Source organism: Syngnathus typhle, linkage group LG2 (genome assembly GCF_033458585.1).
Source record: "Syngnathus typhle isolate RoL2023-S1 ecotype Sweden linkage group LG2, RoL_Styp_1.0, whole genome shotgun sequence".
NCBI classification, from domain to species: domain Eukaryota; kingdom Metazoa; phylum Chordata; class Actinopteri; order Syngnathiformes; family Syngnathidae; genus Syngnathus; species Syngnathus typhle.
Genome location: NC_083739.1, coordinates 5,012,218 through 5,027,148, shown reverse-complemented (window position 1 = coordinate 5,027,148; position 14,931 = coordinate 5,012,218). Strand labels below are relative to the sequence as shown.

Genomic DNA, 14,931 nt, shown 5'->3' with positions numbered 1-14,931 from the left:
GTCATCTTAATTGGCATACCGGCCAACTCGCCAATGAACTTGAACAAGGTAAACAAGACTGCGACTTTCTCGCGTCATCTTTTGAATTGATTGACAGTCGGGAGGCAAATGGCGGTCAGAGCATCAGATTGTTGGAACATGTCCTTCCTCTTTTATAAACTTTCCGCTCCTGCTCCTCATCTTCACTGTCAGCACCCTGTCTGCACACGTTAAGCCCACTTTTCATTGCTGTCGTTCTCCACCTCGGGGGCTTCAAGAGAAAATTACATTTAAGTCCCCATCTCTCTTCTCGCTGCCAGAGTGGTTTATAGGCGCCATATCAAAACGAGTTCTGCATGCATTCGTTCTGTCTGAGCATGCAAGGCGACATGGAGCATTTCAAACAATCCTTTCTTTGATTCGGAATCTCCCAGACAATGAGAACCAGTGCACGTGAATCCTTATACTGTATCTTTATTGTCTTTTTTCTCTGGATTTTACAAATATGAGACTCCTGCTTGAAAATGTGCAACACAATGGCATCACGGACTGTCACCGGTCCTCGTCACTAATGTCCCGAGGCGGATGTACGCTACCTTCTTTGGATGAGGCGGGCCACAACTGCTTTTTAGAATATCACATCTTGCCATGTGGGTTTTGGGGGGGGGGGGGGGGGGGAGCACATATAATCATGGCATGCAAGACTCACATACAGACCCACTGGAATAATTTTCTCTCTCTTTTTTTTAATATAGAAAATAAAGATTCTGGCTTAAGTACTGAGGCGGCGCTTATGCCGGACACTGTCAAGCGCATTTAAGATGATACACCCTTCACACTGCCGACAGACAAGAAAAGTATCAGACGTGATGGTCAAAACCATGTCAACACAACAGCCGTCTTTTCATATTTGAGAAATCTCGTCACTTTTATATTAGTTCTTCTACATCGCTTCACTACAAACGCATGTTCTTTTGGTTAACACAACTTAAGAAAAGTGGAAGGGGGGGGGGGGGGGGGAGAAGCCATCCAACTCTATCCAACTGCAACGCACATCTCAATATGGCACAAGTGTCTTCAAAATAAAACGCATCATCACTGGTGGTGGTGGGGGGGGGGCAAAAAAAATAATAATCACGGCATATCTAAAAATATTAAGACACAAATCATCACAATAGAGCCATTTTTTTTTCCTTCAAGTACAAACATGCCACTCTGTAAATCCTTTTCGGAGAAGTCAAATAAAAGCGAAATCAACCCAAGCGCTTCGGAACACTGCCAGTGGGCAGTTTCTTCTTCACCAGAGATGCCGCACATTGTGCAACGGAGGATGGGACTCCTCACTTCTTTGAAAGGTCACGTGACCGCCCATTCGCGTAAACGGATAATACACACTTTCTGAAGCCACCGCATGTGCTTATCATGACCGTTGGTTGGTGCGGCACTTCCAACATGAGCCCGGCCCGCATACAAACACTTGCTGCGTCTTTCCGTGTTTGTCCAAGGAGAATTTTTTTATCTGTCCAATGCCTCTGTCCCGCCTTTCCGTTTTTTTGACCGCGCGCAAAATTTCAAACTAAATAGTCCACTCTCAAATAATTTGGCCCAACAAATTCAAAGAAAATCCCTCGTTGCGTAACACTCTTCAAATCGACCGGCGGCCAGAAAGAAACAGAAGAAAGGTGGAAAAAGTAGTGGTTGTTTGGGCGGAGAGGAGGACCGGGCGTCGGCTCTCTTCGGCGTCCCATCCCGGAGGTGATCGTGCTCTGTCTGTTCAAAGTCTGACCTTTAACCCTCGGCTCCCCCTCATTCCCTCCTCTTCCCGACTGCCTGCTCGTCTCCGTGGTTGCGCAGAGGAGGGGCGAAGGGCGTTTCTCAATCGGCGTAGTGCATGATGGATTCCACGTAGTTGCCCGGGAAGAGGCCCGTGGTTCCGTTCATCACGCCCTCGTACCAGCCGTCGTCGTTCTTCTTGATGACGTAGATGATGGCGCCTTCCTGGAAGGACAGCTCGTCCTCTTTGTCCCGACTGTAGTCGTAGATGGCCACCACTGCGCGACAGTCCGAGGAGGAGAGTCAACAACCCGTCACTTGCACTTAAAATGTGTGTCCATCGCAACTCGCTCCATATTTTTTGGAGGGGGGGGTGGGGGTTTTTAACTGTGTTGCTGCAAATATATGAAACGTTGGGGAGAGGCTGGGGATTTTGTAATTTTGTCAAATTTTATCTTGACTTTCAATTGTACCTTTTCTACTGTTTTTGGACGATTGACATTGGTTAAAAACGATAACATTTAAGCAAAAACAAAAAACAAAATATAATATTTAGAAGTACAGACTATGTCTGTATGTGGCCATATTGGCCATGAAGGTCTGAATGTGAACTGGTCCAAGTTCTTAGTTGCATGTCCAGCGAGGCAAAACAATACATTTTTCTTCCACTAGATGGCAGAAGTGACACTAAACCTGAGCATCCACCTGTTGCAATTTACACAACAGAATCAGCGATGCATGATTTCTAGCGTTTATCAAGCCCAGATGTCACACTGAAGAAATGCGTTTGAGCCCATACTATGTTGTATTTTAGTAAATATATATCTATGACTTTTTGCAGATGGTGTGCAGTTTGAGCTGACCTTTCTCCAGGTAGCTGCGTGGCGCCCAGGGCGGGTCCTCCTCGGCGTACGGATCGCTGTACTCCACCACCGCCGACTCCTCTTCTTCCTCGTCGTCCTCGTAGTCCTCCGGTGGGGGAGGAGGAGGTGTAGGGTCCTCAAAGACTGGCTCGTCCGCAAGAGGGGGCGGCGGTGGCACATCTGAGACTAGTTTGGGTGCACAAAATAAAATATATGAGCACACAACAAAAACAAAGTATCATTTGGAATCGACACAAGAAGGTGGGCATTACCATGCGTTGGAGTAAAAGACCATGACATGCATGAAACAAAAAGATTAAATTGTCATTCTGCTGTGGGAAAAGGGGCTTTGCGGGTTCAATGCGTTTCTCTATAAAAGCCAAAGCAAGTGACCGGGGATGACAACTAAGAGGCCATGCTGATTTCAAGCAAGTCTGAAAATGGCGAGGCTGGCTGTGGAAGGTAAATGAAGCTCTCCAAGTGGCAATTTTGGGACAATAAATTGCCCAAATGTTGACGTGACGACCGCGTGTACAGATGGAGGTCATGCAGAAGGTAGTCGAACCACTTACTGGTCTCCTGAACTCGGGCCACAAAGCCCATCAGGGGCAGCTGAGGGGTGATCTGCATGGAAGGGGGAGGGGGCGCAAGTGGGCCTGCAAGTGCCAAAACAGTGTTGAGATGGAGTGGGCAGGGGTAGTAGACTGAGCTCAGGTCATTTTAACATATGCTAAATATTCCTGATGAATAAGTGATGTGTATAATATGAGCACATTTTTCATATTTTAAAAAAAAAAAACTAATTGGCGTTTTCTTTGTATTTCTATAGTGCGACTTCGTTTTGTGTCATTTTGGTAGCAAGAATCGATGTTGAAATGCGTTGAGTTTCATATATTGCTTTGGCGCCACCTTGTGGTAATTTTAAACCCTTGAACAATTGATCCCATGTGTCTGAATGGTGTGTGACGTTATCCAGAACAGCAGCAACATGAAAAACAGACAGAATATTGTTTTCAATAATCTGAGAATTGCGACTTCGAACAGAATCTGAAGCGTATTCAACTCAAACACTAGAAGAAAATAAAAAAATAAAAAATACAAAATAAAATTAAAAAAAATCAACCTGAGCTGCACAATACACAAAAGTGAGCAGAATTTGAGACCTTGATTTTGGGCAAAGTGCGGTCCACCGTTGAGCTGGTTCTGGTTCGGAGCCGTGTTGGGCTGGCCGGTGACGGAGGAGGGGCGGCGGTACGGCAGCGATCCTCCCACATGGGCGTTCTGAGTGGGCTGCGCCGGGCGGTTCATGCTGTAGAATTGAGGAGCACCTGCCACCAAGAGGCACATTTAGAACACATTTTAGCTTCTCCCTTTGAGAGAGCTCTGGGAAAGGGGGTCACCACTCCAAAATAAAAACAGCACAAGAAAAAAAGGTAGTGGCACCATCACAAAGGCTGAATTCTCATGCGCAACACATCATGACAGAACAGTTGTGAAGGTTGAAAAGATGCACGGGGGGGAGGGGGGTCATGGGAACAGAGGCAGCATTAAGATGAGTACTCCTTAAAAAGAGCATTCCTTAATGAGCTGTGAAGGACTGCTTCACGCGTCCGCGTATGGACCATAAAGCTCAGCTGAGATGATGGGTGGGCTTTTCGCGTTGGGTGACACTCACCTTGTGCGGCGTTTCCATAAGTAGCGGGTCCTGTGCCGGTGGGGGCTGCAGAGGGGGGGAGCTGGGGAGGGGGCGGGGGTACATGCGGGATCTCGGCAGGTGGGTTAGAGGCCTGGGGGGGGCCATCGAGGACAGGGGGTAGGGGACCGGGCGTGGTGGGTGGGGGTTTAGTCGTGTTGGCTGGAGAGGGGTTCGGAAAAAGGTGCAAGAAAGGAAGAAGAGAAAGTGAAAGGTGAGGGAGAAGAGGAACGTTCTACAATCCTTCGGGGTCATTCACGTCAAACTTCTCAAAGAGTGCACAGAGGCAGGAGTCGTAGAATTGCGAGCAGACAAACAAGGACGGTACCTGGGAAGGCAGTGGGCAGGGCCGGGGTGGGCACGGCGATGGGCACGCCCACGCTGCCGCTGCCGCTGTTCTCCCGGCTGCTGCTGCGACTGCTGCTGGGGTGGCTGCCGCCGCTGCTCCCGCTGCTGGTGGCGGGTCAGCAAAGAGGTCAAAGGACACGCACAAACCACCGCGGCCGCCACATTGTGGGGATTCCACGTTTAGCACAGCGTGAGCCATCGCAGCGAAAAATCACTCCAATCATGGCACAGATATCAAAAGCAGCCTAGCAAAAGCCGCACGGCTACGACAGCACACAAAAAGACAAATGTGACGCGCCGGAGTAGCACAAAGCAGTGTTGCGGTGAGATGAGAATGGATGAAGCTAAAAACATTTGATTTGCCTTGGACTTTCTTGGCATTGCTCTTGCGCAACAGACGGAGATGTTTTTTTTTTTTTTTTACTATCCTACATCAAACGATCGTCCGGAATAAGAGTTTCAACTTGGAGGGTTATATTACACGGCCCTCGTACTGCTGCCCGGTATTTTAAGAGATTGAGAGTCAGGACTCGGAACAAGGACTATCGAGCGCTGGGTCGGGTTCAAGTGTAGGAAAGGAGACGGATAAAAGGGCAGGGCCTGTGTTCTACACATAGTGAGGCATGCTGGGGAGGGAGTGGAGGGGGGTACCTGTACGTGCGGTTCCTCTGATTAACAGATGCATTGCGTGCTGGGCTTGGCAGGGGGTGCGCCATGTTGCGCGTCGGGCTTGAGACGTAGTCGTTAGGGACAACGGGAGGACGCACCGGCTCGAGCGTCCTATATGGGGAGTGTCTCCTGTGAGAGGGTCGAGGGGTTGGGTGAGGTGGAGGGGCATCCACCGAGGATTGCAGGAGAAGGGAAGGGGGGGGGGGGGGAAAGGCGGGAAACAAACAAGTGCAAACTTAAAGAAAATGGGGAACGACAGGTGGAACATTGGGGCTGGCTGAGGGGTAGCAACAGCTGGGCGCAACCGATGCACGACGACAACGCCTGACGCATTCAGTCGAAAGCTAGAAAATAAAAAAAAATAAAAAAGCATAGAAGGCTGATGTGCTCAATTGACCAAAAAAAAAAAAATTAACGGCTCAGGTGTAAAGGCAAAATATTGCTATGAAGAATATGTGGCAGCCGACAATGGGAAAGCCGATACCAAATAGCTCAAGGAGAGTAAAAAAAAAAAAAAGTCAGTCTTTAGTTAAAGACCGCAACATCGGATCCATTATGGAGGTGCAGCTGTGGTGACATGCTTCTTGCAGAGACAAACACCGAGCAAAACCACACAGCAGAAAAGTCACAAAGCAGATGGAACACAGTCACTGGCAAATCCAGCAAATTCTTTTCGGCGGACAAAGACCAAGCCCGAGACTCGGCAAGGTCCCCAAAGCGACAAGCCAATGGAGCCGACCGGACGGGTTCCACGATCCAACAAAAACCTGGCAAAAAGCTCCTGCTTTGAAAGCTTTTGCCTGTGGTTGGATGAAGTGTTGCCTTCCCGTCATCTCATGTTCGACGAGCAAAGCGAGTACTGGACAAGGAGCACAAAGACAAAGCAAGCGCTGATGTGAATGAAAAATAAGAGACGACATACCCGAGGGTCCCTTTCCCACTCATAGGTGGGCTGGGAGGCTTCTGCGTTGGTGGGTTGGTGCGAGGGAGCCCACCGGCGCCGGCTTTCATGCTCTGAGCGCTGGCCTAAATGAAAACAAGACAAGTGGTGTGAGAAAGCAGCTTTTTTTTTTAGACTAGCATCATTTCAAAAACAATCAAACAAAAATTTTTGAAAGGAGTAGTCGGGAACTCATTTTAAATCATAACTTGATGTTTCTCTTTGGTTTGAGTGACTGAGGTTTTGAAGTTGGAAGAAAAATCAAATAATAAAATCAAAATAATAAAATCAAAAACTAAATATATCCAAGTACTTAAAATAAAATAAATAAAAATAATCAAATTAAAAATTATATATCCAAAAAATAAAATAAATAAAAATAATAAAATTATATATCCAACTACTCCTTAAAACGAAAATCCAAGTACTTCCACAGCAATTTCCAACAACAACAACAACAAAAGCGGCATTCAGAAATAAAAAAAAAAAAAGTCTTTGAGGGGCCAGCTTTGAAAATCTTACCTTAAACCTTTGCAACCACTACGGTTGATTACAAAGATTAAATATGGGGAGCAGAAAGAGGGAGAAAGAGAAAGAAAATCAGCAGATTAGTGCGCAATAGAAAAGAGGAAAAACGACAGCGCAAGCGTTATTCCCTTTGAGAAGCCTTCAACATTGAAAACAAGCATTTTCAAACATTACAGACAAAAAATAAGCAAAATGAAAAGGGATGTAAGCTGGTGTTCAGTAACGCTAACATGAAGCATTATGTTTGCACAGATCTCACAAGATAATCCAAACGAATCTCCAAAGCATTAGCACAACTGATTAATGGTGAATGGAAAGTAGCTTTCCAATTTTGAAATGGCAAATTGGCAACATTCAATGTTCTTCCCTAATCAAGTTTATTTAGCCTTTTTCCCTCCATCGGACCAGAATAAATCGAGTTGCCAGGCACTGGCAATACATTTTCAATTTTCAGATTTAATGTCTAAGAAAATCTTACTTGTGTAGTTACTTTTAGGCATTTTCTCTGGTATAAAAATTAACTGAATATTTAACGTTTGAGATCGATGATGAATTAAAGTGGATAGAATTCAAAATATTGGATTAAAAAAACAAACATTAATTTCAATTTATTTCTGAAAAGTCCAATTTTTTGTTGATGATATAAAACTGTACTTTATTGAAACTTAGCAACAAGTCACCAAAGTCTGGACCAGAACCCGGCAGTGATGGGCTCAAACGTCGTTGAAAGCGCCTCGACATAAAACTAAGAGCCCCCTTTTTTGTTTTGCTTTTACCTTGACTCCGTGTCCCATATCATCCAGCAGGCTGTAGTCGACGGGCTTGCGGATGTAGCGCACCGGCCTCTCCTGATTGGCCGGCGCGATGATCTTGTGTGTGCGGGACGTGTTCTTGTTGGTGGTGAGGATGCCGATCTCTCGCCTGGCCACCTTCTCTTTGTGAATGTCCACCGTCTGAAGACATAAACATGCTTGTTAGTTTCTCCCTCCCAGAGGCTAATGCTAATTTCCCCACTAGCGTGTCAGTGGGACTTTAGCATTAGCGCCGACGCTGTTTTTAAAGCAAGGCTTGTTTTGTGTTGAAATGTCCAATCATGTGTGTAATTGTGTGTGTGTGTGAGAGAGAGAGAGTTTGAACTGATGAATGACTAGTTTTCAAAACAGAGACGAATAAAAATGGTTCAAATATTTAAAAATGAAATATTGAAATCAAATAATTCAAAATTTTTTAAAAAAATGAACGGTAAAAATTGCTAACATTATCTCTTTTTTTCAAAAGTGAAATTTTGTCACCGACGTATGAATTCGATGCACAATTTGTCTTCGCGGGCCACCAGAAATTATGCGAAGGGCCGGATCCTTGACACGTGTGCACTAAAGTGTCATTCGGGAAGGGCAGAATTATAAAACACCGTGTCACTTGTCTGATAAATCATCTCTCTATAAGCATGTGCAAATAGATTGCACGCAGTCAACAGGGCTTCTCTGTCGTATCTGTAATGTCCACGTCAGCAGCTCAGGGCCCACCTGAGAAATGTGGTTGATAGAAGACTCCATGCGACGCAGCTGCGAGGCCTGAATGTCCAGCATCTGCAGCACATTGTTAGCCAGCGTGTTGATCAGGTAGGCCACGCTAGCCAGCGACTGAGTGGTGTAATTCTTGGTCTCCTCCAGCGCTCGCTCCTTATCTGGGGACTGGAAGAGGCAGTGGTGACATTTAATGAATGGTGTGGTAATGACACAAGATGAAAATGTGTGCTGTTGCGCTAATCCCAGCTGACTTTAGGCTAAAGGCCTTGACGGATTGCTAGCTAATCACAGGGGGACATACAGACCAAATTATTAGCAGTCATGCCTCGAGAGACAATTTACCGTTTTTCCCATGTATAATGCGCAAAATTTAACTAGTTTATTGTCCTAAAATCTGGGGTGCGCATTATACATGGGTACAATTTTTTTTTTTTTTTTTATCCGGATATCATACGGAGGCCGCCATTACAGATGCTGTTCACTTCAAACACGCTCCATACGAACACAATGCTCTCGTATTAGACGCTTGCTCGATCACCTACACAAATCAGAAACATTTCTTCGCTATTGAGTTTGCTAGCGCACGCGCAGTGATACTGACCGGCAGAATAACATCCGGTTGTTCCCAAAGATGATCTTTTTTCTGAAATAATTTTACGTTTACAGACTTTAGTAGGAGTCAAAATTTGGGTGCGTAGTATACATGGGTACAGGCTTTTTTCCAGCATCAACATGCCATTTTTAGGGTGCGTATTATACGTGGGGGCGCATTATACATGGAAAAAAACGGTAGTCTTTAATGAACCTCCCATGCACCTAAGAGCTAAAAACATGCTTATTTAAATAAGACAAATAGAAATCTGAAGTCATCGAAAAAAAAACCACTTGACTTTATTAAATACAGCTTTGTGTGCAGATTGAGATTCTCCAAAGACGTACTGAAGCCTTCAAAACTTATAGATGACGTATACAAAACAAAACTAGGAAAGCCTGGTGACTTTATGAGCGAAATCAAAGTGGCAAATGGATCGTGGCTGACATGGAAATTCCCCTTCCCTGCTGACATCGAGGGAATGTATTGAGAGCGGTAAAGGCTGTGAAACTGCCGTAACTCCACTCCGACAACATTCTTCGCATCAGAATGAAACAAAATCATGTTTGTCACTGAGGGAAGTTGTCTAGAAACATCTTGATTTATTACAGGAAGTCCAGCATGGCAGTGATTGTGTAGTCTTTTGGGGTGTGAAAAGCGGCACTCGCTTGTAAAGCAACCTGTCAGACCTGCTCATCCAGGATTTAAGAAAAATATTCCCAACCCCTCTTTTCGGTAACACACTCGTGACAAAATACCTTTCATTGTACAATAAATTGCCAAGCAAACAATTTAGATCACAACTGCCAAACGTCATCAACAAAAGGAGGTGTGAGGGTTAACAAACGTATCGTACAAAAAGGACGAAAATGTCACAAACGCCGCCATGTCGCCTTGAAGTTGAATGTAATAAAGAAATATTATACGAGTAACTAAGATGAAAATAGGCAACGTGAAAACACCCCTTAAAACGAATCGCTTTTTGAGCACAAGATCATAAATCAGCCCACTGCCACGGTTATGACAAAATGTGTCGCCCAAAGATGATCAGATGTACACCCGATTTCTCGTCCTCTATCCACACAACTCACAGACAGCTCGCGATTGTATCGGAGATCCCAGTGATCAAATCAACTGATTATCAAGGCAATTTCAAACGTCGCAACCTGATGGACAGCTGCAAGCTATGTGGCTAGCACACGTAGCCCACGGCGATCGGAAAAGTCGTAGAGGTGTTTTGTACCACGGGTGTGGCAATTATTTCGAGATCGTGTTAGTTAAAAGACACGCCGGGACAACGAGAAAGAGCCCGTGACATCGGCTCACTGTTGTTGGCTCTGATTTGAGCTTGGCTATCGCCGCATCTCGTCGAAAGCACACTAGCAACAGCTACTCGAGCAGCGAACTGTAGCGCATGCGAATAGCCTTTAAGAAAAACGTGTTTACATACCAGAAATTGCTTACCTGGACATAGTTGCTCTCGCAATATTCGGCGACTCTTTCTAGATTAGTAAAACTATCCAGCAGAGCGCTGCGACCTGCTGGAATCTCCTCTTCCAAAAGCATTTGTAGCTCCGCCATTTTCACATCTTTGGCGAGGCAGCGTGGTCTCACTGGCGCCGCTACGGTTGCGTGGGGTACTGCAAGTATGGGGTGGCCAATCTTGTACTGTGTCTGAACTCCACACATTGTAAGACAGTCGATTTTGATCTTTTAAAAGTTATCATTTGGTTGCATTACAATGACACAAACTCTCGGTTGAGCTGGAAACGCCTCAGGATTCCCCTGGAGGAGCTGGACAAAGTGTCTGGGGAGGAAAGAGGGAGGTTTTCATAAATTGCTGCTTCTGCAACCCGACTTTGGTTAAGTGGAAGAAGATGAAGAAGATCGTGGATGGAGGAATGTTTTCGCCTGATGTTGTGTCAAAATGTGTCATTTTAATTTCAGATACTAGAGATACGACTATACTAAAGAAAAATTGTACGTTACGTCTCTACGTCTCCCCCTTTCTGCGGGAGAGGTATATGCCACTACGGCCACAAAATTCTTTTTTCATTTGTAAATGTAAGTCCCACAATTCATTAAATTAATCTGTACGCAGTGTTAGTTTGTCCAATGTGCATGTTTTTCTGCACAAGGCAGCATTTTTGCCCCAAAAAACAATTCTACATGGTTTTCTATTGGCGTAACATACAAGTCAATGGCGCCCTCTTGTGGAGTTTTCTTATAAAGAAGAAATGCGAAAGGGCGTGTGTAAAATCTGTAAACAAAGCATTTACACATTTACATTTACTGAAATGATTTTTTTTAATCCCAGTATTTTAAATTTTTAGTACACCATTCCTGTATTCTGAAAAGTCAAAGGAAACAATGTGAAAATACGATAAACATGATGGACCTTGCATATCACAACTCAGTGGAGATGCAACTGTTCAAGTTGATCAGAGCCGCCGCCAATCAAAAAATCTACAAACGACTTAAGTTGAACTTCTCCTGCTGACAGTGATCCAGGTTTCTTCCTTTGGTGCTGAAACCAGCTCGGATTTGACCTCCAGGACTTGACCCTCCAACTGATGAAGCCTCATCCGCCGCACTAATGTGCTGAGCATGACGGTAGCTATCGTGTACGCAAATCTGTCAGGGAAACGCAAACAACTCAAATTTCAGACTGTTCCACTTGATGTATCTTTTTTCTTTTCTTTGACGGCAATCGTTACCTAAGTTCTGGGCACGTCTGATTTCCAGAGAAACCGAGCAGAGAGAAAGTCTTTCTGCTTGAATCTTCCTCAAAGCGATCTGGGTTAAATCTGAAAATAAATCCGATTGTATAGTAAATATGTCATCCAGAAGTGGTATAATAAACAAACCTTCTTGCAGCGCTCCAGGTGTTGGAATCTTGCAGTACTACACCCAAAGCATAGATCACCAGTGTCTGAAATATATCAGGAGATTAATGTTGGATGACATGAACATCAGGAAAGCAAATCATATACTGCACCTCTTTGGGGATGACGTGCTGATCAACTTTTCCATCCAATGCTTGAAGTCGGGCAGCAACGGGAGTCAACTTTGCAGTTCTCACCGTCTCGTTCAACACCTGCTGGCAGTATCTGTTCCGTGACAGAAAATGTGACGACAAATAGGAAGCGGACAAATGAATCGTTACGCTGATGATGAGACGTTTACTTGAGCTGAGGGATCTTGTCGAAGGTAATAGGATCGGAACCCAAAACATCTTCCAGCTCCTGATACAACCTATCCTGGACTTCTTCCGAGGTGGACAGGAAGTGAAGAACCCAGATACACACTGCCAAAGGGATTTAGGAGCACAAAAGTGACTCTCTTGATTTGTTTTTTTTGCATGACATGCGACGCAACACCCACGGTTGGCGGTGATGACGCATCCGGCCAAAGTGAACACCATGCAGTCCTCCATGATCTGAAACAAATAAAAAGTTTGTGCAAATTATTTATATACCGTATTTTCCGGCCTATAAGGCGCATATACCGTATTTTCCGGCCTATAAGGCGCACCGGCCTATAAGGCGCACCTTCAATGAATGGCCCATTTTAAAACTTTATCCTTATATAAGGCGCACCGGACTATAAGGCGCACCATTAATGCATCATGTCAGATTTTTAATCCAAATCAAATCATTCTCCATTTTATCTTTTTTATTTGAACTTCAGACGGAAACAAATTAATTTATAATCATAAAATAATGATCCATAGTCTTTTTGAGTCATGATTCATAGTCTTCAGCGGGCCACTTATGATTGATTTCATGACACAATGCTTTGGGCCAGTTTAAATTTAGGAATTTGGTCCATATATAAGGCGCACCGGGCTATAAGGCGCACTGTTGGTTTTTGAGAAAAATTTAGGTTTTTAGGTGCGCCTTATAGGGCGGAAAATACGGTACATATAAAAAAAAAAGTCCTTGGATGGGTACTCACCTGTCGCTCTGTGAGAGACGACTTTTGCAGCATGTCCACAAACACCATCTGCTTCTTATTGGCTTTTCTCTCCTTGGCCACAGACAGCAACACGGACTCCATCTCCGTCAGCGCTAAAAATACACATTTATTTGTTCACAGTGGCACATCTATCGAGTTTGTGTATCCGTCCGTCTGTCCGTCTACAATCGAATCATTTGGAAAACTAAGCCCAATGTGGAGCGACACCTGTTTCATAGAGCGTCTTTCGGCTGGAGCTCTTCTCCTGGGCGCCGTCCAAGTAACCTTTCCCAATTTCACACCAGATCTGCCGGGATAAAAACAAAACAAAAAAATTGTTTCTTTCTGGACTCCGAGGCGGTTTCAGCTGGACTTCGCACCGCGTCGTGATTCTTGCGGAAGGAAATGACTTGGGCGTCTTCACCGAAGCGCTCGCCGAGAGCGAGCTGGGTGACGGTCTTCATGGAGAGACCCAACAGGTGGGCACATAGTGGGATGTGTTGACCCTCTGGGAAAGACACCCACTTTCCAACCAACTCCTCAATTAACTGGCAAACACAAGATGGAGAAATTGGCACCGTGACGAGCGTCGAGATGTTGGTCTGTTTTGAAAACCGCACCTTGAGAACCAAAGAAACGTTTTTCTTGAGCGTCTCATTGATGGCGTTGTCATACATCTTTTTTCTGATGACGGCTTCGGTGACCCCTTCGCCCGATTGGTAACCGAGTAACGACTTCAGCATCGTCTCAAAGGAGTCAGCTGTAGGAAGCGGAGGAAACCCCAAAATGAAGAACGAATCTGTCGTTCTTACATGTCTGGTCACACCTACTTGTGTGGTTGGGGTTGATGTGTTGCCGCAGCTGGTCGACAGATCCCAGGCTTACCACCAGCCGCCGACCAAACCAGAATGAAGCCACAGAGCCAAATTCCTCGTGTAAAGCCACCAGGAATTCATGTAGACCGCCTCGGTTCACAATGTCTTGCAGGTTGCCATCCCTAAAAACACCACAGCCAGAGGCACACGCTCACTGCTTTCAACGGCACTCGTGGATTTGAAAACTTGGAATTTGATTGCGATATGAAAGTAGCAGAGTAATGAATAATTTGCAATAATAATTTCAAATAATAATTTAATAATTAAATAATAATAATTTAAAGTTGCTTACTTCTCATCGGAGGGATTGAGACCAGGGATGTCGGAGGATCTTCTGGATGACTGAAAACCGCAAGCAATTAGATTTATTTTTATTCATCACATGAAGTCAAAGAAACACTTTTTTTTTTAAACTTTATAGGACATTATATAATTCTTTCAGTTTTTTTTTTAATCTGTCAATCGGATGACCAATGATTTTCAAAGTGTGCTACCCGGGCTCCCTCTAGTGGTATGTAAAAGAATCGCTAGTTGAGTACAGTTTAATTGTGTAACTTTAAAAGCCCAACTACATTTATATGTAATAAAATGAACTAATACACATTTAACATGATCAATATGTAGTTTTCCCATATTGTATTTTAATATTAATTATTAAATTATATTAATATTGGTCACTATAAATAAAATATTTGCAAGCCACTCGTTACGTTTCGCGAATGGTAAAGAGTACAAAGGGAATCAGTTTAACAGTTTAACTATCATTCAGGGGAAATGTTGAAATGCTTGGCTGTGAATTTTAAATTGGTAATGTAGATGTTAGTGTGCAGATGATACATAACGCACACTCGTGCAGTACAAGCACAACAAAGCCTCATAGCAAACTTTCAGTTCTTTTACGGGTAACTTACCGGGTACAAATACACAACTGCTCCAACCAAAACGACAATAAATGTCACAGCAAATATTGCAAAGTCCAGCATGACTGTTCCCTTCTAATAGCACTATTTGAGGCCGACTCTAAGACAAATCAGACTCCCACGTCGACAGTGTACGGGTCGATCTGTGTTCGATTGGACAAGCCTGAGATTGGAATGTAAAGGGACGACTAATCTATTTCAGAGAGCATCGATTATCACTACCGTAATTTATATTTATTTAATTCATTGTTTATTATTTGTATTA

At 44.3% G+C, this 14,931-nt stretch overlaps 2 protein-coding genes across 9 annotated transcripts; both read right to left on the bottom strand.

Annotated features, from left to right (window-relative positions):
* Positions 1–437: 437 nt before the first annotated feature.
* abi2b (abl-interactor 2b) lies at positions 438–10,550 on the bottom strand. Of its 8 annotated transcripts, none has more exons than XM_061271286.1 (10): positions 10,365–10,550; positions 8,320–8,487; positions 7,570–7,746; positions 6,248–6,351; positions 5,308–5,454; positions 4,637–4,761; positions 3,779–3,943; positions 3,188–3,271; positions 2,616–2,801; positions 438–2,030 (listed from the first exon to the last, which is right to left on the bottom strand). In XM_061271286.1, the coding sequence occupies exons 2-10, from the start codon at positions 8,380–8,382 to the stop codon at positions 1,855–1,857; spliced, it is 1,227 nt and encodes a 408-aa protein (XP_061127270.1). In that variant the 5' UTR covers positions 8,383–8,487; positions 10,365–10,550; the 3' UTR covers positions 438–1,854. The 8 variants fall into 8 exon arrangements, with proteins under 8 accessions (XP_061127270.1, XP_061127234.1, XP_061127236.1 ...); XM_061271250.1 differs by having other exon boundaries at positions 10,379–10,547; XM_061271252.1 differs by having other exon boundaries at positions 4,637–4,758; positions 10,379–10,547.
* A 646-nt stretch (positions 10,551–11,196) lies between these two features.
* Positions 11,197–14,838, bottom strand: LOC133150143 (cytochrome P450 20A1). Its single transcript, XM_061272475.1, has 13 exons — positions 14,658–14,838; positions 14,039–14,088; positions 13,702–13,868; positions 13,492–13,631; positions 13,252–13,419; positions 13,100–13,178; positions 12,872–12,984; positions 12,299–12,353; positions 12,101–12,221; positions 11,913–12,024; positions 11,782–11,846; positions 11,632–11,721; positions 11,197–11,548 (listed from the first exon to the last, which is right to left on the bottom strand). The coding sequence occupies exons 1-13, from the start codon at positions 14,727–14,729 to the stop codon at positions 11,392–11,394; spliced, it is 1,389 nt and encodes a 462-aa protein (XP_061128459.1). The 5' UTR covers positions 14,730–14,838; the 3' UTR covers positions 11,197–11,391.
* Between the last annotated feature and the right edge of the window lie 93 nt (positions 14,839–14,931).

What these genes read in the sequence shown, in the direction of transcription:
- LOC133150143 (XM_061272475.1), bottom strand. Translation starts at nt 14,729, where the DNA reads ATGCTGGACTTTGCAATATTTGCTGTGACATTTATTGTCGTTTTGGTT. An exon ending in CAGTTGTGTATTTGTACCCG is followed by an intron (nt 14,089 to 14,657) that starts GTAAGTTACCCG and finishes TGCGGTTTTCAG; the next exon opens with TCATCCAGAAGATCCTCCGA. An exon ending in TCCGCAAGAATCACGACGCG is followed by an intron (nt 13,179 to 13,251) that starts GTGCGAAGTCCA and finishes TTATCCCGGCAG; the next exon opens with ATCTGGTGTGAAATTGGGAA.
- abi2b (XM_061271250.1), bottom strand. Translation starts at nt 10,495, where the DNA reads ATGGCGGAGCTACAAATGCTTTTGGAAGAGGAGATTCCAGCAGGTCGC. An exon ending in GCACTTTGCCCAAAATCAAG is followed by an intron (nt 3,272 to 3,778) that starts GTCTCAAATTCT and finishes TGGCACTTGCAG; the next exon opens with GCCCACTTGCGCCCCCTCCC. An exon ending in ACGCAGCTACCTGGAGAAAG is followed by an intron (nt 2,031 to 2,615) that starts GTCAGCTCAAAC and finishes ACTGTCGCGCAG; the next exon opens with TGGTGGCCATCTACGACTAC.